The sequence below is a fragment of the Pollicipes pollicipes genome, unplaced genomic scaffold, assembly GCF_011947565.3.
Source record: "Pollicipes pollicipes isolate AB1234 unplaced genomic scaffold, Ppol_2.1 Scaffold_2555;HRSCAF=2994_pilon_pilon_pilon, whole genome shotgun sequence".
NCBI lineage: Eukaryota > Metazoa > Arthropoda > Thecostraca > Pollicipedomorpha > Pollicipedidae > Pollicipes > Pollicipes pollicipes.
Genome location: NW_023596136.1, coordinates 37,876,656 through 37,903,405, shown reverse-complemented (window position 1 = coordinate 37,903,405; position 26,750 = coordinate 37,876,656). Strand labels below are relative to the sequence as shown.

The window sequence follows — 26,750 nt, the reverse complement described above, 5'->3', positions numbered from 1 at the left end:
TCAGCACGGGTCAATCAGCATAACGCCGGCGCCGACGGCGGGCCGTGCTCCCGCAGACTACGAATGGCTGGGGAGAGCGGGCCAGCGGAGGCCTGGGTTCACAGGCCGACAGGCGCCGGCAAGCCGACGGCGACCGCAACAGGACCAGCTGCCCTCCGCTCGACCCTGGCTGCAGCTGCGGAAGGTCGTCGGATGCAACCAGACGAGGGAGGCGGAGTGAAAAATCTGTTGATGAGGGAGTCGAATGTGCTGTCAAGGTAGGGTGTAAGAAAGTGCGAGTCAGCGATTTAACATTTGTAACTGTACGATGTTATGAAATCCACCCCAGCGTTGTTTTGAGAACGTCTGGAATGACGAAATACGTTTCCGAATAAACAGCAGTCAAGAGAATTGACACACGCTACGCGTTAATTCAACGACACAAAAAAGTCTGCGTCGCGTGATTAGAGGCTAAGACACCACGTCCAGCACTAATGCAAAGCAACCCAAGTCGGGCGCAGGAGAGAATTCCAAGCATCACGCCAATGAATGCCACAAAAACGAGCCTAAGGCAAAAAAAGATCTGTTTTTATGTCTTCTGGTCATAACACTGTTCGCCATTTTGGGCCAGAATCCAGTGATTGTGTACAACATTGGGAAAACAAACAACGTACCGGGAGTACGAGCCAAAGGCAGCAGGGAGACTCGCTCAAAATTACCTCGAAAAAAGGAAGTGAGTGATGATGCCAGCCTGAGTGCTTTGAGATGCCACGAAAATCTACCGGATGGAAAATACCACCGTTCCGTCGAACAGCAGGATCAATCAATGACGCACTGGCCCAGCTGCTCTCGAAGATGTGAGCATGCCACGAGCCCCTGGACACACGGTGGCACCGGCTTGGAGCTCACCTCACTTCAAGCGGAAGGAACACAGTGTCTGCGACACTTTGATTTCCGCAGACCCGTCGGAAGAAGGTTTGACCTCAATCTCTCGAAAATGGCATCGGCTGGGTTTCGCAATCTTTGAGAAAGCCCTTTCACGAAAATGTCAGCATGGACATCGCCTGGCGGCGTCCTTTTAAGCAAGAGTCGGCGGCATGTAAAATTGCCGGCGCGCTCCTATTTCGCGTGGAGTTCATGTTAAACCCGACTTCTTGAGGCGGAACAGCCGTGAAATGTCACGCGTCGACCATAATCTGAGCGACGGGTCAACGAGTCTGCAGCGATCTGTACGCGAAATGTCGGTCGTGGTGGAGACGCCGCTCGGCCCGAGGGTATTCCATTCGGCGGCGTTTTCCTGCTCTGAGTCCAGACGAGCGCACGGTCGCCACAGCATTTACCAAAGAACGCCTACGGTAGCTAAGAAACGCCCAGCATCTCACGAGACACCGCGTTATTAGCCGTGAGACGCTTCCCCGCGCCACTCCAGGCGCCCCGCCCGCCACACGGCCCCACTCCAAGCACCCCGCCCGCCACACGGCCCGGCCCCAGGCGCCCGCCTGCCACCCGGCCCCACTCCAGGCCACACGGCCCGGCCCACGGCCCGGCCCCAGCCCGCCACACGGCCCGGCCCCAGGCGCCCGCCTGCCACCCGGCCCCACTCCAGGCGCCCCGCCCGCCACACGGCCCCGCTCCCGGCCACCCACCCACCGCACGGCGCCACACTTTCCCCATCGACCTGGTGGGTCGCTCCGCCGGCGGCCGGACGGCGGGCGGGAGGGCGGCCACCGGCGCGCCGCCAGCCATACCTGTTGCGTGTACTTGGGCCCGGCGCCGGCGCCCGAGAGGCGCATCTTCTCCGGGTCGGAGGTGCCCTCGTCCGACTGGTGCAGGAACATGATGCCGAAGTTGAGCTGTGGGATCTCGGCGAACACCGTCAGGAACCACATCATCATCACCAGGCCGACCAGCAGGTAGCCTGCGGAGGAGGCGGCGGCGTCATCGGGGCAGCCGGCGGGGGAGAGCGGCGCGTCTGGTTACTATCGTCAGGCTCTGTCTGCTGGACTTGTATGTGGTATAGGAGCGGGACATCATCTTCATCAGCGACGTCGTAAAGTTGTCGACAAGTACCTGGCATAAAGGTGTCACCCTCACCGAGCACTACTATCACTTTCACACATACCGATCCTGTAGATCACCTTGATCAAAACTTAATGAACAAAGCCTTCGGCCATCTGAATACGATGGCTATGGCTAGACCATCTGTCAAATGGACCATGGCTGGATCACTCTTAAGCACAGATTTTGCACAAGTGACGAGTCAACGCTATTTTTTCATTCAATCTCGTTAGCACAACGTTTATAGTGCTTTGTTCATATGCGTCCAAATAGCTCAAAAAGAATGTTTGCAGACTCCGGCAAGCGGATTCAGCACACGACTTCTAACCCCACCGACAACCAAATATTTTCACTGCCGCTGGACATGATGCGCGGGCAATGGGAACCATTGACCTTCACAGCCGGAAACTTGACCGGGGGATGACGCCACGAAGGCAGTCGTGAAATGACCCGAGCAGCTGCCGACCCCACAGCACCGCAATCACCATCACCGCCGACCATCATCGACGTTAGTACCTGGACTCGGCGACCGGCATGTGTGAGTGATTACGCTATCTAATTTGGCTCTATTCGATTATTGTTTCATGACGCGTCGACAGATGGTATCGCATGGGGCCAACGCCATTAGCAGTGTCATGGGGCATGGGGCCGACGCCATCAGCGGTGTCATGGCACATGGGGCCGACGTCACCAACAGTGCCATGGCGCATGGGGCCGACGCCACCAGCAGTGTCATGTCGCATGGGGACGGCGCCATCAGCAGTGTCATGGCACATGGGGCCGACGCCACCAGCAGCGTCATGGCGCATGGGGACGGCGCCATCAGCAGTGTCATGTCGCATGGGGCCGGCGCCATCAGCAGTGTCATGGCGCATGGGGCCGACGCCATCAGCGGTGTCATGGCACATGGGGCCGACGCCACCAGCAGTGCCATGGCGCATGGGGCCGACGCCATCAGCGGTGTCATGGCACATGGGGCCGACGCCACCAGCAGTGCCATGGCGCATGGGGCCGACGCCACCAGCGGTGCCATGGCACATGGGGCCGACGCCACCAGCAGTGCCATGGCGCATGGGGCCGACACCATACCAGTTATGGCCCCGCGGGGCGCCAGCAAACGAAAGCAAACACGCCAGTCGTCAGGAGGAGCTCTGTGCCGCTCGTGGATTGCCCCTCCCCCCCCCCCCCCAGGTCGTTGAAGTCAGCCGGGCGCATAGCATACGGCTGGATGTGAAATGCATGATGTGTACTACGCAGAATGCTGAGGCGTTAGGATTCGCTGTCGGCATCACTTCACCCGCTGGTGTGCTAAGAAAAGTCTGGCTCAAGATGCGTCCACATAATTAAGGTCTTGCTCGCCCGGCCAAATTAATTCGACGTCGGCTGGATACGGGCACTACACAAAGACAATCTTCAGAGACGAACAAGCCCCGGGAACCAATGTTTGCTGAGTAGGTACTTGAAGTCCTAATTAAACCTTCCATTCTGAGGGACGTTGGTCGTGAGGAGCCCTCAAAGAAAGAAATCCTCCAAAGCTTAAGCAGAGGTAGACGAAAATGACGTCAACTTTCCAGAACCCTACGAAAATCACCGTCTCTAAATTTCTACTTTCGTCTACATTCTCGTCTCTCATACTCTGCATGCGTGTTTCATGTGTACTCATACTCATGTCACGTGTAGCGTGGTAGCGTCACGGTCTTCCTCACACGTGGTGACGACATGGCCCCCAACCCAGCGCGCCCGCATTGCACCGATGGCCTCATAGTCACCTCTGACCTCTGATCTCTGACCGTGCCCCAGCGCCACTCACCCGTGATAGCCACCTTGTACAGGGGCCTGTACTCCTGGCCGGGCCGGTCGCCAGGGATGTAGTCGCCCAGGCCGACCGTGGTCAGCGAGATGAAGCAGTAGTAGAGCGAGTCGAGGAAGCTCCAGCCGTCCTCCACGCGACTGAAGACGGCCGCCGGCACCAGGAAGAAGCAGCAGACGATCAGCAGGCCGACCAGCGCCAGGTGGAACAGCCGGATGTTGAACGGCTGGTACAGGTGACCCAGCCGGGAGTTCATCCACTGCGAACGGAAGACGGCAGTCAGCGCCATGCGAACGGACGACGGCGGTCAGCGCCATGCGAACGGACGACGGCGGTCAGCGCCATGCGAATGGACGACGGCGGTCAGCGCCATGCGAACGGACGACGGAAGTCAGCGCCATGCGAACGGACGATGGCGGGCAGCGCCATGCGAACGGACGACGGCGGTCAGCGCCATGGAACGTGACGCGGTGTGGGACTGGCCGCCATGACGCGCGGCAAGGTGTGGGAGTGGAGGCGTGGAAGCGTCAGTGGGAGGGGCTGTGGGAGTGAGCGTGGATTGGCCAGGCGGCCCATTGCACGCGACGTCACTGCTCCTTTGTCTCGCAGCGTCGCACACAAAACGACACTTGGCATTCCGACGGCGCCACTCGCACGCCAATCCCGTCACTCCGTATAAAAAGTATGCCGAGTCTGATCACGCGCACGCGTTTCTTAGCCTGTCTGGGGCGCACCAGCACCACACGCACCTTCCCTGTCCGGGGCGCACCAGCACCAAGCGCACCTTCTCTGTCCGGGGCGCACCAGCACCACGCGCACCTTCTACCTTCTCTGTCCGGGGCGCACCAGCACCACGCGCACCTTCTCTCTCCGGGGCGCACCAGCACCACGCGCACCTTCTCTCTCCGGGGCGCACCAGCTCGATATCCGGGCCACTTACGTCGCCATTCAGACGACTGTACAGGCTACGGCTGATAACCGAGCGCGTCATCAGAATAGACATGTTGCTGCAAGTTTGCGACGCAGGCGGAACCCCCGGCGCACACGCTGAAAAGCTACAGCAACTCCAGGAAACTCTACAGGCGGCCAATTTACGCGAGCCGAAATAGCCTGCAACAGCATTAAAGCAATCACGAGCGCCAGACGCAGCGTCTAGCACGGACACAGCGGTGGCCCAGCCTGTAAGCCAGCTGCTGGAACCATTGTCGGTCGGCGGCCGGCTGTAAAGTCGTGAAACAGCTTAATCGCCTGGCACCCGCGTCCTTCGGCAGGAGCGGGCCAGCCGGCCCCCGCATGTCAGGCCCGGTCCCAATGTGTCCGACCTGGTTCAGCGGAGGCGCTGCTACGTGGCGCTCGGTGTTCTCCAATTCTGTTTTGGAAAACTCTTTCGTTGGGCACCAGAGTTTGGGCGCTTGGCAGGTGACATAAAATCGTTCTACCTTAATCCGTTATTTGTTGCAGCAATGACCAACAGCATGCCATTCTTGAGCCAAGCGGCGGAATCCGTTAAACCGGAAGGTGATTTATACGCACTAATGATTGAAACATGCGTTTGGTTAACGCTGCGCGGGAACGCGCTAGTGCGAGAATCGTTCGCATCGTTTCTACCGGAACGCGCTTCATCTTTTTAAAAGAGCTTGTTCCGGTTAAAAGCACGGTTAACGTGGAACTTACGGTGTTGCGTGGAAGCGTGCCACGAGCATTAATGAGGCCCGCCAGTGGAGTTTTAGAAACATCCCGCAGCGGAAAGTTTAAATTGCCGCCCTGTCGCCGCGGACTCACGAACCAACAAGTCACGCTCTGGGCGAACTGATTTGCACCACTTACGGAGAACCACCTCCACTGCAAGTCAACGCCAGAAAGGCATCCCCGCCGGTCAGCGGAGGTTCCCCGCAACCCAGCGCCGTAGCAAGCCCTTCGTGTGGACATCACGCTTTCACCGCTCGCCGGGCTGGCAACCTGCCTGACAGAAGCCCAAGCCTCACGAGGCGGCATCGATCGGATTCGGCGACAGCGGACGCGCCGCCGACGCCGGCGGCAGATGCCGTCGTATCGGGCGACGGCATTGTGCGCCCGGACGCAGGCCAATTACCCCGGCCAGCGGTTGAAGTCGCCGGCTTGGGACGATCGATGCCACGGCCAGCTGCTCGCGGAGCTCGAGGGCGTCACGCCGGCGTCGAAAAACACAGCGCTCGTCCAGCCGCGGCGGAAGCGGCCATCTCAGCGACTGGGTCCGTCCGCGTTCCGCTCCTCTGAGCTTTTGTTCGGTGTTTCTTTTCCCTCTAGTTCTGAACATGATGGTAGGTGTACACTGAGATCTGCGTACCTCCCGTTGTCCTGTTGCTCGGTGTCCGGGAAGCGTGTCAACTATTGGCTTAGTGCAATGGTCACGTTACCCGTCAGAATCTACAACAGCTATCTTCGTGAAGGCATCGGCGTCGGGCCTCATTCCAATGGATATCTGCAATGCTAACTGAAGGTCAGCTCAGAAGACCAACGAGGATAAGACTCCACTGGCATTCAGTGTTAAACCACATAGTGCAGGTCGACGTCCAGCAAGTTAACAACGAAACCAGAATAACAGAGTAACGGCAGCCTGGAAACATCAGGGGCTTTCGCCACTGTTCTCAAAAGAACAAGGACAGTTTGTAATTATGGAGCTGGCAAACAAAATGACTGCAACAATCATGGAACCTTTCTCGATGCGTTCGTACCTACTGGCGACGGATCGTAGATGAGCGTTGAGAGCCCTCCAACAACCAACTTGCGTTCGTTAGATTTTAGAGCCCGAGGTCCCCGGATGACAAAGTGCTGACAGGCGGGGTCGTCAGGAGCTCCTGCAGCTTGTGTGGCTTCTGCAGACTGAGTGCCCTCTTCGCACATCGACATGATAGCTGTATGGCTCTAGGGCCCTTTCTGAGACTAATGGGGAGCCGTTCACAATTTGCATACGCTGGCGAGAGATCTTCTGGAGACACCAGAGACTCTCCGAGATTCTGGTGTCTCGTTTAAAACGTGGAATTAAAATTGCATCGGAGGTCGTTAGGTCTTTTTTCGCAGGATGGCGTGGCTTAGTTCGATTTAGACATATCCGTATTTTAAACGGCAGAGCATCGGGCTTAACGGAGAGCCTTCTTGGCATTCCGAAGTCTGGTCTCCAAGCTGGGCGTCAACCGAAACAACCACGACATGAGGGCGACGACCAGACAGGACAGGCTGCTGCACCTCCCTGAGCCGCGGACCGAGGCTGGGAGGAGCCCGGCTGTAACGAGGCTGGGAAGAGGCCTGCTGGACCGAGGCTGGGAAGAGGCCGGTTGTACCGAGACTGGGAGGAGGCGGGCTGGACCGAGGCTGGGAAGAGCCCGGCTGTACCGAGGCTGAGAGGAGGCGGGCTGGACCGAGGCTGGGAGGAGGCGGGCTGGACCGAGGCTGACAGCGGGCGGGCTGGACCGAGGCTGGGAGGAGGCGGGCTGGACCGAGGCTGGGAGGAGCCCGGCTGTACCGAGGTTGGGAAGAGGCGGGCTGGACTGAGGCTGGGAGGAGGCGGGTCGCGCACCGTGCTCCGCCCACTTACGACGGGCTGGCGGACCAATTCAAGTCGCTGCCATCGCAGTGTTTTGCCCGTGATATGAAACATTTGCTGCTGGCTGGCGGTCGTAGGTGACTGAATACTTAAAGACTAGCCTGATTTATGCATTTTCTTGTATCCATTGACTCCGAGCTGCACGAAGTGGGCGAGCGCGTGTGTTCGCCTTGTACCATGACTGGGTAAAAATAGCCACGTGTTCGTGTGGATTGCCCTAGGACAGTACAAATGCAAATGCAAATAAAAATGTAAATACCACTGGCCATGGGAGTAGCATTCCAGAGCTGGGTAACTGAGTCTCTGTTGTCGCTCCAGGGCTCTCGGAAATTCAGGGGCCGCTTTCAGGATCAAAGGAAATCCATGCAGTCTTCACACGGAGAACACTCTTTGCAAGCTCGGAGACCTTGTACACGCTCAATGTCATTTCTGCAATGTCCCAAGAGTCCTCACGAAACTCTCGGGACCTGCCAAGGTCATGAGCCTCTCGCCGCACCTCACGAGTGTCTCTCTGTAGATAAAGGAGGAGACACCTCAAGCTTGACGAAATGTCCTTTTTAACCATAATTGCCCTGCTTGCTACCCATGAGTTCACCTCAGACGGGACAACGTCCCTGCCGGACACTATCAGCAAACGCCAGAGCCGAGCAGCAAGCCGTGATTTTGCCCTTCAACGATGCTGACGGAATGACATATTTCAGGAAGTGCCTGAGCCTTTCAACCAGCTAAAAACAAAATAAATGATATGGCTCGTCCACCGCCAAACGTTATACACGAGCCCGACACCGACGCACACTGAACACGGCCCGAGGCCACTCCGCTGTTGATGCTGCTGCTGTCAAACCTATCGCAAGCGTGCAGAACATGCCTGAGTGGGCTTTCTCTCGCTGCACCACTAAAGTGTGTAGGTGCTGTGTTGATGAGACAGGCAACTACGGCTTCACTACCGCATTGGTGTGGCTGTGTAGGCAGGCGTTCTTCCTTACTTAGTACCAGTTCCAAGATACATGGGTGGGCTATCCTTTGTCACCCAGGTGGTGATTTTTGAGAAAGGCCTACAAGCAGGCAACATCCACCGCAATGGTAGGTCAATCACACTTCACTTGAAACGTTGCCGTTCATGCGAACCGTTCCAGTAAACTACCGACCAGCGCCCAAGCCCCGCGCGTTTCGTGACTCTCAAGCCGCCGTCCCTGCCTCCCCCCCCCCCCCGCCCCTCACGAACGCAGTCCGGAGCGTGCGCCTGCATCTCCCGTCACCGCGACCGAGTCCAAACGGCCGGCGACGGGCAGCCCGCCTCGCCGACAATCGATCGGGTCGAACAGCCCGAGGCCCGGCCGGCTCCTCCGGCGGCGGCCGGGCGTGCCTGCCGGCGGCGAGCCAGGCGGCGCGCCGCGGCCGGCGGGCCCGCTGGCGCCCATGACCGATGGCCCGTCCTCACGCCAACGACGGCGGTCACGAGCGCATGCACGGCGCGCCGAGTCGCGCGTTTGACGCTGAGACTCGCCCGTCAAAGCTGACTGGTGGCGAGATGGGTCTGCCACGGCGGAAGTTGGCCCTTCTCGAGCCGCTGGCTTGCTCGGGGGTCGGGTTGTCGTTCGTGGCGCGACGCCACGCAGGCACTGTCGCACTTCGGGGGCGGTGTGACGGTGAAGTATCCCCAGCCAGCCCCTGGGCAGAGGGCCAGGCTTGCTCCCTTCGGCTTCCGACACGATCTCAGCACTGGCATGAGTCCTGTGGCCTCTCCGATCATAACCCGCTGAAGCCACACGGCGCCGGCCGCGGAGCTCAGAGGCAAACGGTCAGCCAATCCCGAGGAACGCGGACTCGGGTCCCATTGGGGGTGTCTCTTTGATACGCTGGGGTTCTAGTGGTGCTCTGGTCAGGTCAGGGGCAGGGGCGGTGCTTTGCGACATTCCAGGGGGGAGGAGGAGGGTTCAGCAAGAAAAATAGCCAAACCTACCCCAACATGTACACAGAACGGATTTCTCACCCCCTGATTTCTCACTTTCTCTCACTTAAAGGTCGGTGAGAGAGAGAGAGCGTTGAGCCAAAGTTGGGGGAAGGGGCTTAAGCTCCGGTAGTGTTGAATAGGAAACCTACAACCCCTGGCCAGGATGGCATCAGTAGATTGCGCGTAGTATTTCGCCGGATTTGGTCGCTTGGGGCCACTGCACACGGCAGTTGATGACATTGAAATTGCCCACCGGTTTCATTAAGCACAGAATCTCTACTAATGCACTGAATTTGAACTACTGAGTCCCAGGTCACAATCTCCTGACTGTCTCGGACGACGTCTTTTGATCCTGCGGAACATATATCTCTGCCAATCTCGGACCACAGCCCCTGCCCGCCCTCCGTCAATTGTGGATAACAGCACACGGGTCCTATGACCAGGCCGGACGCGGAGTGTCGCGGTGAGTGTCCGGACAGATAGTTCCGCGACAACTGAGATGGCTCGGCAAGATTCGGCAAATTCCGGAAAGGCCCAGGAGACTTTCGGCCCGCTCGGAAAGGCGGTGGAGCGCTAGGAACGCCTCGCAATCTTGGGGAGGCTTCGGAGGCCGGGAGGCAGGACAGCCCAACAAACGCCGCTGATAGAAGGCCACTATTGTACATCACCAGACAGGTGAAGACGGCCATTGAACGGCCTTCTCGAGCCGAAAAAGCCAGTAGCGCCTGGCCGCGACACTTCGCGTTCCCGGGCCGAAGAGACCCTCCGCGCAACCATCATCGGGCGGTTCCGCGGAGCCGCCACTGCCGTCGCCCCACTCGGACGACGCCTATTAAATGTCCAACGACACCAGAACCGATCGTCCGCTCGCGACCCTATTACCGCCAATGACATTCAACACCGGCTCCACGAGACAGCCTTAATGGCTTGCAACTCCTCCGATACGATCTGCGTCCGGACGGCGGAGATTTAAGTATTCCATCGCGACTGATTTCAGTGATTTGCTCCCAGTCATCCATGCAGCGGGCCCCCGCACACTTTAAAACTGAAGTACAAAACCACATGGCGAGAAGCCAAGTAGGTCATGCATGGCTTTGTATTTACCCGACTCGAAGCTCTGCAAAGCCACGTTGCATGGAGTTGCCTCATGACGTGTATAAATTACTAAACACCAATTAGACTCACAGCTGGGGTCGCGGCCTCCAGCGGCAGAAGCAGCCATGTCGGCCTGGACACACACGCGACAGCGACACGGATTCTAACAGCTCATTACCGGAACAGGAGCCGCTCCAGCTTTCAGACAGCCTCCTCCGCCGTGCGCGTCCAGGACTGGCCTGCCCGAACTGAGCTCAGTCAGGGAGCAGGGCAGGGCTTCGGGAACGGAACCAGGGCTGTCCCCCGACAGGATGTTCCGTCAGGAGACGTTTCCTGATGGGGACGGTCATCGCGCATCGCGTACCAGTCACAGGGCTTCGCAGTCGGGTGTATAGCCTCGTACCAGTCACAGGGCTTCGCAGTCGGGTGTAGCCTCGTACCAGTCACAGGGCTTCACAGTCGGGTATAGCCTCGTACCAGTCACAGGGCTTCACAGTCGGGTATAGCCTCGTACCAGCCACAGGGCTTCACAGTCGGGTGTAGCCTCGCACCACTCACAGGGCTTCGCAGTCGGGTGTAGCCTCGTACCAGCCACAGGGCTTCACAGTCGGGTGTAGCCTCGCACCAGCCACAGGGCTTCACAGTCGGGTGTGGCCTCGTACCACTCACAGGGCTTCAAAGTCGGGTATAGCCTCGTACCAGTCACAGGGCTTCACAGTCGGGTGTAGCCTCGCACCAGCCACAGGGCTTCACAGTCGGGTGTAGCCTCGTACCAGCCACAGGGCTTCACAGTCGGGTGTAGGATCGTACGCAGCCAGAAGGAAACAATTGGATTGCGGTGGTCGGTTCTCCCGGAAAGCCTAGCGTTTTTGCTCTCAGCTATGTTAACCAATGCCGGACAACGGACAGCGCAGGCCCTCTGAGGGTCTTCTTGAATAATTTCTGAAACACTGCGACATGACGTCTGCATTTCCAGTACGTGAGTCGACAGCATTTGTAAACCTCGTAAAGATCAATCGGCTCTACCTTTGGTTGTCCACGGATCACCACTTCGCCCAAGGAATGTCGACAGCATTTCGCTTTCAGGCATTTGAGTATGACTGTCACAGAACATGTGTCGTAAACTGTCCCGAACTAATGTGATCGGTTTGTTACACGAGTCTGCACCTATATAAAAAATTATTAAGAGGGCGTGGTCGCCCAAGATCCAGCTGCGTCAAATTGCTTAATGCAGTAGCCAGTTGCACAGAATAATGTTTACCTCCCATGATTTGCGTTTCAGGTCACTTTGATCAATAACTGATATGGTTGGGCGAGCGGCATCAAGCGTGGTCCGTTTTGCTACCGAGCCTTGCTCAGTTCTTGAGATAAAGGGCGGAGGCTACGCACATCGAGTCTGACTCGTTCGGCCTGATTTCTTATGCAAAAGGTTTCGCCCAAGTCGGTGAGTTATTATTAGCACATGATTCAGTATGCTAATGGCCATCCATGCAAGCGTGGTTTCCTCAGCGTCCCAGCATGCTCTTCTAAAGAGAGAAAAGATAACTTCGCGAATTTTACACTCTTCACCTGGCCTAACCGATCAAATGTTACTTGCACTGGTGTTTAATGACACAAGTCAACCGTAGTTTGGTATAATCTGTTCATGACCCTGTGAGACCCTGGCCAGCAAAAATGACAGACACCCGCTCGGCAAGGGTTATGGCAACGGCAAGTCTATTCTCTCACACAAACTGGGACACGTGTTTACCTAATTGTACTCCACGAAAGCGAGTTCTGCGGAACAACAAGCGGTGGGTCCGTGGTGCTATTCGATGAGATCTGCACAGGTTACACAATTACAAGATATTCATACATCTGGCTAGACTCTGACCGAAACGTCAGGCCTTTTAACAAAAGTGGTCACATCCAGCATGTTAATAAACGTTTCACCTAGTTCACTCCACATCGATTACTATGCTTTACTCGTTGCAACTCCGATCAGTGTTTGAGGGGATGGTGATGACATCCGATTTCTAGCTGGGCATGGATTGTCGGAGGCACGTGACCCCTGACCCCTGATCCCGGTGGAGCGGAGCAAAGGCAGTTCAACGGTCAGATTTTCCTTGGACGTATCAGTCAAATACTACCGACGGCCTTTCGGCATACCATGCAAAGCCGTGACGTAGCTGCCCCCTGCCAGCCTGACCCTCTTGGCCACAGCCGGGTCACACCAGCGAGTTTTCTGCGGTGCACGTCCGGCAACTGCTACACCGTCTAACGTCCAGCGAGAGGTCTGTCCAGCTTGAAGTTAAGCGTTCGTCAGGCGAACTTTTTTGATGAGATAACATTTGTATATTAGCACTGCAGTCGTCAGCGATCGTGTTTTGGCAATGCCGAATAATGAAGCACAGTGCGGCCATCAGCATAAATCGGGCAGCGCCAGATTATGAACGGGTTCATGGTCCAGTGGCCGAGCGCGCAGAGGTCCAGGATATTGGGGACCGTAGCTCTCAGGAGGGCGGATATACATCTACAGATGTCGCGGAGCACTTCTCAGTGCCGGCCAAATGCATGGCATTAACTGATACCGGAAGCCTTTAAAGCCAAGTCACTCACGGTGTTCCACGAAAGCCCTGCCAACCAGCGGCCACCCGTCCTGCCGACCCACAGCCAGTCGCCTCTCCCAGCCACCCACTCTGCCGAGCCACACACAGCCCTCTCTCCCAGTCATCCACTCCGCTACCCCATAGCATAGTCATCCACTCCCCTATTCCCCCCCCCCCCCCACTCCACCGACCCACAGCCAGCCCAATCTGCCAGTTACTCACTTCGCCGGACCATAGCCAGCTCTCTCTCCCAGACCCCTCCCCTTACCCCGCCGACCCACAGCCAGCCCACTCTCCCAGTTACTCACTCCCAGTCCACTCTCCCCGCCACCCACTCCTCCAACGCACAACCAGCTCACTCTCCCAGTTACTCACTCCCAGTCCATTCTCCCAGCCACCCACTCCTCCAACCCAAAGCCAGCTCACTCTCCCAGTTACTCACTCCCAGTCCACTCTCCCAGCCACCCACTCCGCCGCTGCGCGGCCGGATAGTCTCTCCAGCACGTCCGCTTTATGGCAGCGCCGAACAGGCTGGCCTTCACACCGAGCGCACATATTCGGCAGCTGTGGTGCGATCAATGCTCGATACTGTTCTGCCCCGAGCCTCCACGTCAAGAGCAGCTGGGTCGTTCGTTATTTCGAGTCCCGCCTCGGCCCTTGCTTCGCTGCGTTTCCGCGTAACGCCCACTCGGCCTGTCCCGTCCATGCCACGCGCCCCCCGACCCCTTCCGCCACCAGTCCTGCAATTTGCTCTTCCGAATCGTTCACTGATCCGAGAGACAGCTGGTGCCCCGTGATTTCCACAAATTATTCCAAGATGGTACTGCCCGCCAGTGAAGTCGATGGGCGATGACGCAGTCTTATAGAGCAACGCCGTGTTGCCCGCACGTGCGCTGGCTATCTTTGGAGTGAAGCGAACTTGAGCAACGCCGTGTCGTTCAAGCGCTCAGAAAATGCTGCAAGTCGCAACTATCTGCGACACCTCAACACAGCCATGAAGTTCATTCAAAGCATGCAGTACCTACATGTACTTTGCTTCGAGCATAAGGACTTGCTCGGATGAGGGTCAATTTGGCCCCGTCGAACCTTTTTCCAAAATAACTGCTGAAAGGCGCGGTGTAGCAGCACCAAACTTTGGATGCTTGTAGGCAACTGCATACCCGATTTGCTGGTACGGAAAATTAGATGCGCTTTGCCCGGCCGCTAGGTTATAGCTGGCCAAAGTCAGGCCACGGGTGTCAGCGAAGGGAATTCGTAGAAAATCGTTCAACCTCATGTGATAGCGGAGTGTTAAACGAAGCCGGAAATATTTGAGTTTTTTTTAAACAACAAGATGAAGACCAGCAACGTCCATCCCGATGGCCCGATTGGTTAGAGCGCCTACCTTTCGATTCACCCACCCGTGACCGGGCGTCAACAGATATACAATATGCAATTGATTAAGGACATACGAGATCCTGACCTAAAATGGCACCAATGAACCTTTCTTTTTTAGGAGCACGCCGCGTAAAATAGTCCTTGAAGCTCATCTAAATTTAGGTTTCGAACAAATCTCAAAGGTTTGTTGTCGCCTGGACCTTTCCTAACGTTAAAGAAGGTCACTTGGTTGACATGAACATCAGTGCACTTTTGCTTAGAGGAGGTAGCCAGGTTAAAGGGGTTTGAATGAGAAAGTGTGAGGGCACTTCGGAAGCCAATCGGGAGTTTGACCTTTTCTGACCGCACTTCACCTGGAGGTCATGATCCAGCCGCTTAAAATTAGAAAAAGTGAGTCTACATACATGCTTACTTATCCCGTGAATTCCGAGGCTGTAACCCTCACAATTTTTTTAAATCTCAGAGGTTTAAATTGTCCCTCCTCGCCCGCTCAACCAGAGCGCATCGCGCTCAACCGGCCACCCGGTCGCATGTTAATACAACCAAGCAAGTCAGTAGCCCAAGATCTCTCCAGCCGCTACCAGCCATCGCTTCAAAACTGGAACGCCCTTTTTGGCGCCGTGTGCCCGCTCTGGGTCAGCAGGGGCCGACCCTGCAGCGTGTCGAGTCCGCCCGCGCCGCCAGCCGCCGGCCGCCGGCCGCCGGCTCACCTGCAGCGCCAGCGTCGATGGCACCATCAGCTTCTCCACGAACGCCGACAGGATGACCAGCGTGAGCGGGATGCCGATGAGCGCGAACACCACGCAGAAGATCTTGCCGCCCTCCGACAGAGGCGTCACGTGACCGTAGCCTGTGGGCCGGCGCGGTGGTTAGCGGCGGAGGGGGGGGGGGGGGGGGCGTGAAGTCACACAGCACGCGATTGCTGGTCAGCGTCGCGACGAATACGGAAACCACTTATCTTTTCCAGCCCCTGAGCTACATTTCAGGTTTTACGAATCACACAGATCCAGTGTCCAGTGAATAAATGCATCGTAATAAGCGGCATGCTGTCCGAGAGCTTGCTCACTTGTTCGTCCGAAGACAAGGTCATATGATAATTACCAGTCGCAAATAAAATGATGGCTTGCTATAACGCTTACCATAAAAGCCAAAATGAAAGGCTTGCCGTACAAATAAAATTGATTGATAACTTCCTGATAGCCTGCAATCTCCCGATATCGCCTTAGTTGTGACGCCGTCCGAGCAATGGAGCGTAAAGTGACATAACATTGCACTTAGTTTGACCGCGGGCGAGCTGGCAAACTAAGCATCAGGATAAGAGGCGCCTCTATTCAAAAGCAGTTTCATGACAATTTCCAGCAAGGCCGAAGACTACATTTACTTAACACAACAGCGTTTTACGTTTTCGTATAGATTATTCCAAATTTTGATGATGGGATTTTTCGATTGGTGATTTTTGTCATTTGAATGACCCAAACAAGCATAGAGCTCCTTCACGACATACAAATCTCAGCCGGCGACCACAGTCACCTTGAACAAGTTTGGAGATGGCTGGTGAAATGGGATTGCCGGCAGACCAGAAGCAATGAACAGCGGAGCCTTACCGGGCACAGCATCCCGTTTGACTCCGAATGGAGTCAGAGCCGACTCAGAAATCCTCAGTGTTTGCTGGGTCAACGTCGAATCGATTTCTTCAAAACATTCATGGGTCGGGAGCGGGTTTGAATGAGTCCCAGTGGATGGAATTAGTGATGATTCGAATCATGCAGAAACGTAAGTAGCAAAATATATTGTGACGGCTCTTGGAATTGCACCAAGTGGAGCACAAACTGTATATGTCATGCACCAGAAGGCCCATAGGGCGTTTCGCTTTGAGATCTTGTCACTGAAATCCCTTTCATGACTCCGAAAGCTCCAAAGGACCAATCTCTTCAGTCGGAGTCGGACTCGGCTCATAGCTGTGTCGTGATCCGCTTATATAGGTCAGAATAAACAAGCACCTCAAGCGCTGCGAGGTCGAGTCGGAATTGACTCCACAGGGGCAGAATGGACGGCAAGTCCCATAGGGCTGCGACGATATCATGCTGGCACGAAACAGTGATACGCGGCGCAGCGTTTACCCTTAACTCCCATAGATTCCCGATGCTCGCAGAAAGCAACAAAGCTCAGGCGCAACATGACCCAAGCAAATTCGTCTCAGCTATTAGTCCCAGTTATTCCATCTGTAGCAAACAGAAATCCTATAGCTGGCGTCGCATTACCCGATTTCGGACTCGTCCGCAGCCGTGCGCCGTCGCAACAGTCGGAAATCCCCAGCAGGCGTTTTTATGGCCACGCCAGGGCTTGTTGCATCTGGGAAGGCATTAGCTTGGGCACTGCGAGCATCATTTGGGCCCTGCGAGCGCAATTTGAATTCTGTGAGCGTCATTTGGCGCACGTCTTGCATGCTCCCGGTGCGCCCGAACTAGGCCCTGACGCGGCTCTCCGACCTGACGTGGCGTTTTCTGTATTGAGTCGTCTGCATCAAGTGCCGTTACATTGCGTTTCCATCGCTAGGAAACTACATAAGGTCGATGGCAACGCGGCAGCATTTTTCGCGACTTAAACGTTCTCACTGCACCTGGCATATCAAGTCGGGCCTTTCACATCGCTTGGCAAAACACACGCTCACACACATATACACACAAGCCAACGCACGCCTCCCAAGTTCATTAAAGCGCCCAAGTCAGACAGCTCGTCGGTGTCAAAACATCCCACCCAACAGGCATATGTTATCGGCGACGGCAGCCGGCAGCCGGCCGCAGTTGGTAAATACAGCGCGCCGTGAGCCGGGGCGGGCGGGACGGCCCAGCCCCGGTAGCGGCGTCTCCGGGGGCAGGGCAGGGGTTCATTGATCGGACGGGCGGCGCCGACGGCACACGGCGCGCCCCGGCGTCGCACACGCACCGTCGGCGACGCCGACGCCGACGCCGACGCCGGGCTAGGATCTGGCGCCCGGCGCGGCGGCGCCGACCCCCGCTCGCTGAACTGGCGACAGCCCGTTTTGCCGAGAACGTAGCCGGCGGCGCAAGCGTGACAGGTCATCAGGCGCGTGTCTTGGCGGCCCTGTCATATGCGTGTTTTGGCAGGGCATGCTGTGCTAATGCAATGAATGCCATACTTGCGCGTTGCTATAATCGGTCCGAACCTGATACGCCTGTGGGAAGGCGCTCGCTTTTACAGGCGCAAGGTTGGATAGAAACTATTCCCTCTCGTATGATTTGTGATGCGTAGAATGGACGCACATGAATGCAATTTCGCTAGCCTTGTATATGGTAATATGATCACTGTGCGGAGGGCAGACGGAGGAAGCGCCGCCCATAAATGATCGAGTAGTTGCAAGGAAACGTGTGAAGGCTACTCCAGCCAAACTGGTTCCTGTGTATGGTTCAGATGCATAGCTTGCGACGTAGTCGTTCACAGGTAATGCACATAACGGCAGACGCTTTACGAGATATTACTGAGATATTGCGGGGCACGTCTAAAACACTGGGATCTCGTCAACATTAAGACACTCGTAACACCTTCAGAAAGATCGTTAAATCGTGACATAAGGTAAGTAGTGTTCACTGATTAGCGAGTTCTTCCAAACCGGTGAGCTATTCATTATTGCGCATGCGTACAGCAAACAGCACAGCCTTAGTTGTTGGATAGCGGGCAGCATGGGCGGCTGTCATCCCTCGCGAAATGCGGCATTATTGTAGTAGGCACGAATGGATCAAAGGGATCAACCGCTAATGTCACCTGCTTCATGGATACATTCGTGTTTAATAAAAGATAGAAAGGCTTTCAGCGCCGGCTTTTTTGCAGTATGAGTGCAGAGTTCTTGCACTGAGTCATCTGCTAATGGATAATGTAACATGGATGTGGTTATTTGGATAATCGTAAGAGCTCGTATACTCTGGATCTTATGCGTACATTGTCAAAAGGCCAACCATCAAAGGAAAACATTTCCCACTTTCACTGGGTCTTCTTCATTCAATGGTACCTGTACCCGGTGGCGTACCTCCATGGTGGATATTGCCGAATGCAATCTAATCAATTGGGCAACTCGAAATCAGCTGCATAACCAATGCATACATGACCTGGGAAAATACGGAAGGGTATGTTCGTTTTCGTGGAAACTTTTTCGGTGTGCGTGGTTGCAGCAAAAACAGCACCGGCTTCCACGCCCCAATGAGCACGAACAAACTGGCAGAAATATATGCGCGAAAGGTCCCGAAAAGATGTGGTATCGTTTCACAAGTGTTTCACATTCGGGTGACAGAACTGTGTCCCTAGTGATAGCGCGTAGCTGCACCCACCGCCGACTGGCGAGGAAAAGGCAGCATCAATGGTGGTGATTGGTGCAATACGCGTTACGTCACGGGCTGGCAGGGAACTGCAAAGGCAAGCGGCGTGCTGCGTTCAACGGCTAATTACGCAAGACATGTGCCATCATTAGACCCTTGAGGCCACTGCGGAGGAAAAGACGCATTCACGGGGGACGTATTCTTCAGGCCAGAGTCTTGGCTTGACATGATATATCTGCAGGGACATATTCGTCGTAGAGGCTCGTCTTCGGCGATCTGTTAAGCCGTCTCTTCGTCATGGTCGCGCCGTGTGCTGGGATACCCTAGGACCACGTTCATCGCTGGACCGGGTCTGATTCATAAAAAAGACACCTGAATTGTATTTGGTAACCCGGATTTCTAGTCTGAAGAAAACTATCTGGCATTCATCGGCATGCCCTATAGTGAGGGGGACGCTCCATTAGAATGGAGTTTCTAGCTTCTAGAACTAAAAACTCACCAACAGCATACAAAAGAAAATCAGAGGTACACGAGCGCGACGTATGCACACAGATTAAACAACGAATACGACGTCATGGGAGCTCATGCCAATTGCAACTCTACTCGCGACAATTTTCCAGAAAAAAACGAGTTCCCACGCACCGGATGCTATAACTGTGCTGTTGGCGAATCATACCAGGACCAGACTGCGGTGCACCATGACGGCACGACGGCATCGGCACGACACGATTGCGACGGCACGACGACGATGGCCTGCACGACACGATCTCCAAAATGGAGCTGGCACTAGCCAAGCTTCTAACCGGTTTTGCACTGAAGCCATGACACACCGTTGCTGGCCTAACTTGTAGTGACAGCACTAGACTACCGTCTGTCCATGGATGGAGCCGCGCGCGTCAACGAGTTCCGACGATTGAAAAGTAAACTGTTGTGCTCGCGTCATCATGCGTTCAATATCTCGTGAGGCTTATAGTGGATGAACGCGCCAAACATGGCCGTGTATCGCAGGATATGTATTGTGCGGTGGATTTAAGGAGCAAGTTAGGCCAGCAAAATCGCATGCATAATGCAGAACGAGTACATGCATGATATGAACGCAGTACAAAAAGTAAGATATGTGAAGGAAATGCTCCACGTTTAAAGATATTGAGGCAACAGCTAGATATCAAGAGATATGTTCATGTTGACCATCAGTATGCTCTTAATTGCTCAAGACTGCTTTAGACAGCAAAATTGCACCGTATATTAAATAAGTTCCTCCATACGTCATCGGTCCATTACGTCACTGAACGTTTGTGTGACGCCAGAGTCGTTGTCAGATAGCCTATCAGAAATGCCACTGTAGCGGACGGGCTGATCCACCTGTAGTACTTCAACCTGCCGAGAGGTGGCGCGGGTACTGGCGCATATTTGCAAAACCCTGATATCACGTGCGCCTGGTTTGTTTTGCCCGTTTTCGTGGTATTCTTGTATATTTAACCGTGATTTTGTCTTGTTTACTTGCATTTACAGACTCGGTTATGGTGTTACTGTTTGGTCAAATAATTTCACTTTTATTCCTGTCATAGTTCATATCACTGCCCAAATTCCTGTATTATAAAGCACAAAACGGAATTTGTACTAGAAATTGTACTCGCACCAAAATGGTCCAAAACCAATTGACGATTGCTGATGCCACGGTGACTGTTGAGGCTTTTGGTTGAGACTGGGAGAGGTCAGCTCGTGGATGGCGGTGCCTTTGCACATCATGAATTTAGGGTTTGTGCGATTACCTATATGACCTTCAAGACACGTGCTAAACCTACAGAAGGATATCATTTTGAGTTGTGCCCCCACTCCCTCCCCCGTTCACTCCAAACCCTGCATACGTACCCGGCTGTTTGTGTGCTCTAACCCGGCCATGAGAGGTTTGCAATTACAAAGGCACGTTGATAAAGCCCGCCCAATTCTGGACTGCCTGTCGATACATGATTGCATGTCAATACATGAATACAAATCTGAACCTGAAGTGAAGCAACTGATGTTGGCTATGTAGCTCAATGTTTCGTGGCGTACACGAACATCACAGAATGAAACTCAAAAGCCGAATCACATATACAGCATCAAAGTTAAAAGGAGTGCTCCAATTTGAATCTATTGAAGCAAGCATGAGATATGATAAAATCAGCTCACTTTAACAACTGTTGTGTTTTAAGTGGAAAAGGCTACTCTAGACAATACGATTTCTCTGTTTAGTAAAAATCCTTCTCGATGCGTCATTGCCTGATGACGTCGTCGTACCTTGCACAACGTTGATTGAGAGCCAGTTGACAGCCATTATGTTTGGAAATCGCCCCATTAACGCCACACGTGAGTCACTCGATAAATCTTTTTTTCTGGCCTCGATCGCCGCATGACCGATGATCATGTGCTGTCCATTATGTTCTCTTATTCTGCATTTAGTGCAGAATTTGAAGGGCGTTACCATGAAGACATGGATGCCTGGGTGACCTTGAAATAGTTTCCCCGAAATAGTGCACACACCTTTGCGGGCGTGTAGCCCAGAAACTAGAATGGTCCATATATCTTCTATAGACGGGTCTAATATTTAGGTTTTAAGAAGAGTAGGGATGTAAACTGCACCGAATAATCTTCAAGATGGTTATTTCAATCCAAAACCGCAAACCAATGTGAAGCACTCTCTTGAATAAACAGACGAGCACAGTACACAGCGCTAGTTCTTGCAATCACCTGTATCAAGTGGCACCACCGCCCGAACGACCAGTCCTGTATACCCAGGCTCAGTGATTAAAGTCCAGCAGTTTCCTCTCGCCTCCGCCAGTTGCAGCTGCACGATCACTGCTAGCTCCGTCACCAAACAGAATGTTCCGCCGCACAGTGGGTCAGAGCGCACTCAAAACCGCCCTTAATAAAAAGGCATGTTTCGATTTTATATATTCCGAGCGGCTTTCAGCTTTGAAGTTATCAAGTGTACAGGCTTTCACAAACCTGGGCCATTGACCTAATCTGGGATTCACCAGGTGGTTGGTCACCTTAAACCGTACAATTAGCCCTCCTTACATGACAAGCATTCACTGTTGTTTTGGTTCGCAGCCCGATTGCAGTTAAGGACAAAACGCCAAGTAAAGTGTAGAATTGCCCACAGCATGCTTTACTTAGACATCCTCTCCTCAGGCGTCCTGAAAACCGAACGCCAAGGTATGCCACATGGTCAGACGCAGTGCATAAAAGAACCTTGCAAGCAGGGTTGTTTTATTTCGCCCCCGCGCCGAATTATTGGAAGCGGTGAAGGCGATTCGTCCCAATGTGCACCGAGACGGCAATGTAACCCTGAGCCGGCATTGGCTGCACGCGATTCACTTTGCCTCAACAGGCTTCGACCGCACGCGACCGCACGCCTTCCAAAAAGGCGTAAGTTTACTCCGCCTTGCTTTAAATGTTTTGCTTCACTTCACTTGGCGCTTGGAGCGGAGTACGGTCACACTCCGCCCAAAGTTGACATGCTACATAGCTCGTTCACATAATTGGGCCAAAACCCAAAGCCAAAACCCGCAAACATTTTAACACGCGCTTCCGCATAACGGGCAGCGCTTGCACAGGAAAAATTGCACGTAAAATAATTGATGATTATTGGTGAAGGAGGCAAATCACTTAGAAAGAACGCGAAAGGCGATGAAATGAAGGTCGTCAACACCTAATACTTTTCATTGTTAAGTTCGGAGGCATGTAGGATCCTTTTGAAAGCAATTGGAGCACTGAAAAGTTTTCAACTCACAGCTTCAGAGATATTTTTTAGTTCTTTCAAAAATGTTCAGCTTTAAGACAGTCGGCAGTTTGTTGTAGTCACCGAAATTCGAAACACGTAACTCGGATGAAAAGAGCAGTTTGTGTTCCCAATTGGCGAAGATGTTATGCGGCAAATGGTGGTGTCGTGGAGTTCTACCAAAAGCCCAAAATATGTTTACATGAGTTAAGATATAGGAACGTTGCTTAACGAACCTGGCTGAAAACAGACCACGCCCGGCGGGCGCCGCCCGATATGTGTCACAACATGATACGAACCGAGCGTCTCAGGTCATGCTTAGGGGTAAGGTCAGGTGATCAGGAGCGTCTGCCCAGGTCATGCTGACCGACGAACTGCAAATCTGTGCTAAAGCCACGCCCGCCTCGCAGCAATTGACCCCGAGGTCGGTGCCGACACGCGGCGAGAGGCCCTGAGGGTGGAGAGCTCATCATCGATCGGCCTCCAGCCCGCCACGCCAGCACACATCCCCGGACGGCCTCTGAAACCGCAGCGGGCCAAGGCGAAATCTCAAAGCTGGGTCATTGGAGTAATGGGTTCTCCACTACAAGAGGAGGCACGGAGAGCGGGACTAACGTCGAGTAATGGGTTCTCCATTGCAAAAGGACGGGTGGAAGGCGAGACTGTCTACCATCGATGAATTCGACATTCTTGCCGCGGAAACAAACGCTTCCCAAATCCTGACCCAGTTCCTCTCCAAGACCGCACATTTTTAAAACTTAAACCTGTTGCAAAGCCCTGGTCTGAGTGGTGGTGGGCATTTCGAATGTAATCGAGGCGCAGCCGAAAGATTTACACATGACGTTCTCACTCAACCGCACGAGCTTCCTTCGTGCCACGTCTTGTCATCTCCGTGCCTTCTTTCTAAATGTTCTGCTGTAAAAGCATCTCCGACACCGTCAACACACCATCCGGGCCGACTCATCACACGAGTGACGTCACTCACGTAGAGTTGACTCGACTGCCGATCTAGTGACGAGTCAGCCGGCGCTGACAAGCCCAGCTCTTTTTGTCGCACGCATTGTTTCCTCGAGCGTGACTGGGATCCCATTCTCGCTAAGCGCGGTTCGTTGCGTGGACACCGGGCCTGCATTCCAAGGCAGGCGAGGGGCCTCGAGGGCTGAGAGGCGAGAGATGCCCTGAGAACCATGGGATGGTGTCGCCCCAGTCAAAGGGCGCTTAGGAGTTGTAACGTATCATGTTATGTAACGACCCGATCGCCGGGTGGGGAAGCTTCTCCCCCATGTCAGGGAGATGCGACACCCCATGTGAGAGGGTGTGCCTATCCACCCCCTGCCGGGACGGCGGCGCCGAGTGGGGGAGTGGCAGGAAGAGCGGGAGGGCGCCACGCCATCGACCGCGTGACCGTGTGGGGTCGACCGCGTGACCGTGTGTGATCGACCGCGTGACCGTGTGTGATCGACCGCGTGACCGCGTGTGATCGACCGCGTGACCGTGTGACATCAACCGCATGACTGTGTAGGGACGATGCGTGACTGTGTAGGGACGATGCGTGACTGTGTAGGGACGATGCGTGACCGTGTGGGATCTAGGCGTGACCGTGCAGGGACGATGCGTGACCGTGTGGGATCGACGCGCGACTGTGTAGGGACGATGCGTGACCGTGTGGGATCGACGTGTGACTGTGTAGGGACGATGCGTGACCGTGTGGGATCTAGGCGTGACCGTGCAGGGACGATGCGTGACCGTGTGGGATCGACGCGCGACTGTGTAGGGGCGATGCGTGACCGTGTGGGATCGACGTGTGACCGTGCAGGGACGATGCGTGACCGGATCCTGCCCGTGACAGCGATGTTGACTATGGCGGTTGTAAAAGTGATGAGCGTGATCGAAGCCAGCTCTCATTGATTCAGGGTTGGGATTGACGAGGTTAAGGTTAAAGTGCCAGAATCGATGAAAGGTTGGCTCGAACCCAGTTTTCACCCAATTATTACCTATGCTCAGGTATTAGAATACGAGATTTTTCATGAGCGAAAAGAGTTTGCATAGAAATGCTTAACCAAACCCAAGTGAAAAGCAATCGACCAAAATTTGTTTTTTCCTGCGTTCACAAAAGCATCGATCACATGCGAAAGAACCTGATTCTCAGATCAGTGTCTGCTGATTCCTTAAAAATATGCCTCAAACGGGGTATGATCGGGCGTCAGGCGTTCATGACGTAGGAGAGCCCGGAAGCATCCGACTATCACGATGACGATGCAGTTTGAATAACACTAAATGAAAACGGCATTGCAATATGACGGAGCCCTGCTAACGGAGCGGAAGGGTCAGCATACCGGCGGCAGACTTGCAAGAATGCGACCACCTCGGCAACATTTCAGCCTGAGTGCTGTTGCCGACCGCGCCACATGGGCTTCACAAAGTACTGCCCGTCAAACGTGCAGTGCCTCGCTGACATTTGGAGAAATACTATGCCCGACTCGGCAAACGGCGCTCGTAAATTGCCGGTCGTAATTCGACCTTTGGGTGTTGACGGGCGGTTAACGGAACGGCTGATCACTACCGGGCGGCCCTGACCTGCGCCACTATCAAGCGCAGGTCACCGAGTGAACGAGGCCACAAGCTGACGGGCAGGCTCTGAGGGCGGACCGCTGTTGACCCCGCCAGCCTTGGCGTAATAAGCACGGCTCGGGTCGCCGGGACGCTACAGGAAGACGTGCTTGATGTGGGACGGCGGCTCTAATATCGTTGGGCGGCGCCGTTGTTCCAGGATATAAGCGTTGCGAGGGAGACGAATTCAGATTGCACGCTCCCGGAATTGAAGGAGAGACTTCGAAATCGGTTCGACACATCCAATAACTCAAAATTGATGTGCCCCGGGTGAGGAGTCGACAGCTATAAATCGAATCAGTCGTGAATTTCAGGAGGAGTCGAATGACGATGCTGGACGCTTTTCGTGGCATGTCACGAAAGCCCAGGCTTCTTTGGATGCCCTCAAGTACGGTCACTCGATTCAATGATCCTGTCACAAAAGTCCTGGAAAACTGTATGCAAAAGAGCTTAGAGAGGAACGTAGTGAGGATCCGAACATACCAAACATTGTGCAAATGCACAAGGTGCTTTCATTTAACATACGGATTTTAAATACGCCGCAACATGTATAATGCTGATGATTTGGGTTTTAGGGTGTGCTGTTCTCACATATTATATATAGTATATCTCACAAGTATATATATATATATATATATATATATATATATATATATATATATATACTTGTGTGTGTGTGTGCGTGTGCGTGTGCGTGTGTGTGTGCGTGTGCGTGTGCGTGTGTGTGTGCGTGTGCGTGTGCGTGTGTGTGTGCGTGTGCGTGTGCGTGTGCGTGTGCGTGTGCGTGTGACAATGTTAAAAAACAGGAACAGTTTTCTCATGTTTATGATATTACGTCCATGCCAACTTGAAACGCATGACTTTGTAATCGGGATCATAACTTTCTGACCTATGTGTTCCAACTTTGCGATGAAATTTTTCACTCACACCAGAGTTAAAGTGATTATAGCCACTACTTCTAAATATCAGGCCTATGGCCTTAGCATCTCTGACGCTAAAAATTATCTTCCTTTGGTTTACCAGCCGGCAATGGTTAAACAACTTATCAATCAAAACTTGGTTACATTGAGAAAGTTTGGCATTTCGAGGCCGTGCGCATGGTAACGAGTGAACAAGGTTACGTAAAAATAGCTTTGTGAAAGAAGACACGGAAATACTTCTTATCTTAACACCCGATGCCCAGTACTACCCTAAGAGCTGTCTGAAATGCAGGCGGCAAACCTGAAAGGTTTCGAAGGCCCGCACAGAGTGCAAAGATGGACGAGACATGCCAGTGGGCATCAGTGTTCATCACCTTGACTGGAGAACTTTTCCTAAGCTGCATAACCTAACGATGTTGTCAAACAAATTCCTCAGACAAAGTTTGCGTCTTCGGCCTTGGACAAGTATAATGGATGTGCGCCGATTCTTATCTCATGAAATCCGTGCGGTCAGCAATGCTGTCAAAGTTCCATCTAGGAGCTGATAGTTGTTGCACTGTGCTCCATCTCCGTTCGTCATTTGTCAGTTTGCCTTTTGTCAGCTCCATGCCTTTCCCAGCCGTGTGTACGTTGTCCGTAAACGTGCGTCTGCGATGCGTTCATTACACCGGTCACAAACGTT

At 54.1% G+C, this 26,750-nt stretch overlaps 1 protein-coding gene across 4 annotated transcripts in view; it reads right to left on the bottom strand.

Moving 5' to 3' along the window:
• LOC119109968 (potassium channel subfamily K member 1) overlaps nucleotides 1–26,750 on the bottom strand; it is a 70,311-nt gene that overhangs the window by 4,207 nt on the left and 39,354 nt on the right. For all 4 annotated transcript variants that reach the window (XM_037233738.1, XM_037233717.1, XM_037233724.1 and 1 more), the window contains 3 exons: nucleotides 15,155–15,294; nucleotides 3,848–4,106; nucleotides 1,728–1,897 (listed from right to left, as the gene is read on the bottom strand). In XM_037233738.1, coding sequence (XP_037089633.1) covers nucleotides 1,728–1,897; nucleotides 3,848–4,106; nucleotides 15,155–15,294 — 569 coding nt within the window. The remainder of the gene's footprint in view (nucleotides 1–1,727; nucleotides 1,898–3,847; nucleotides 4,107–15,154; nucleotides 15,295–26,750) is intronic.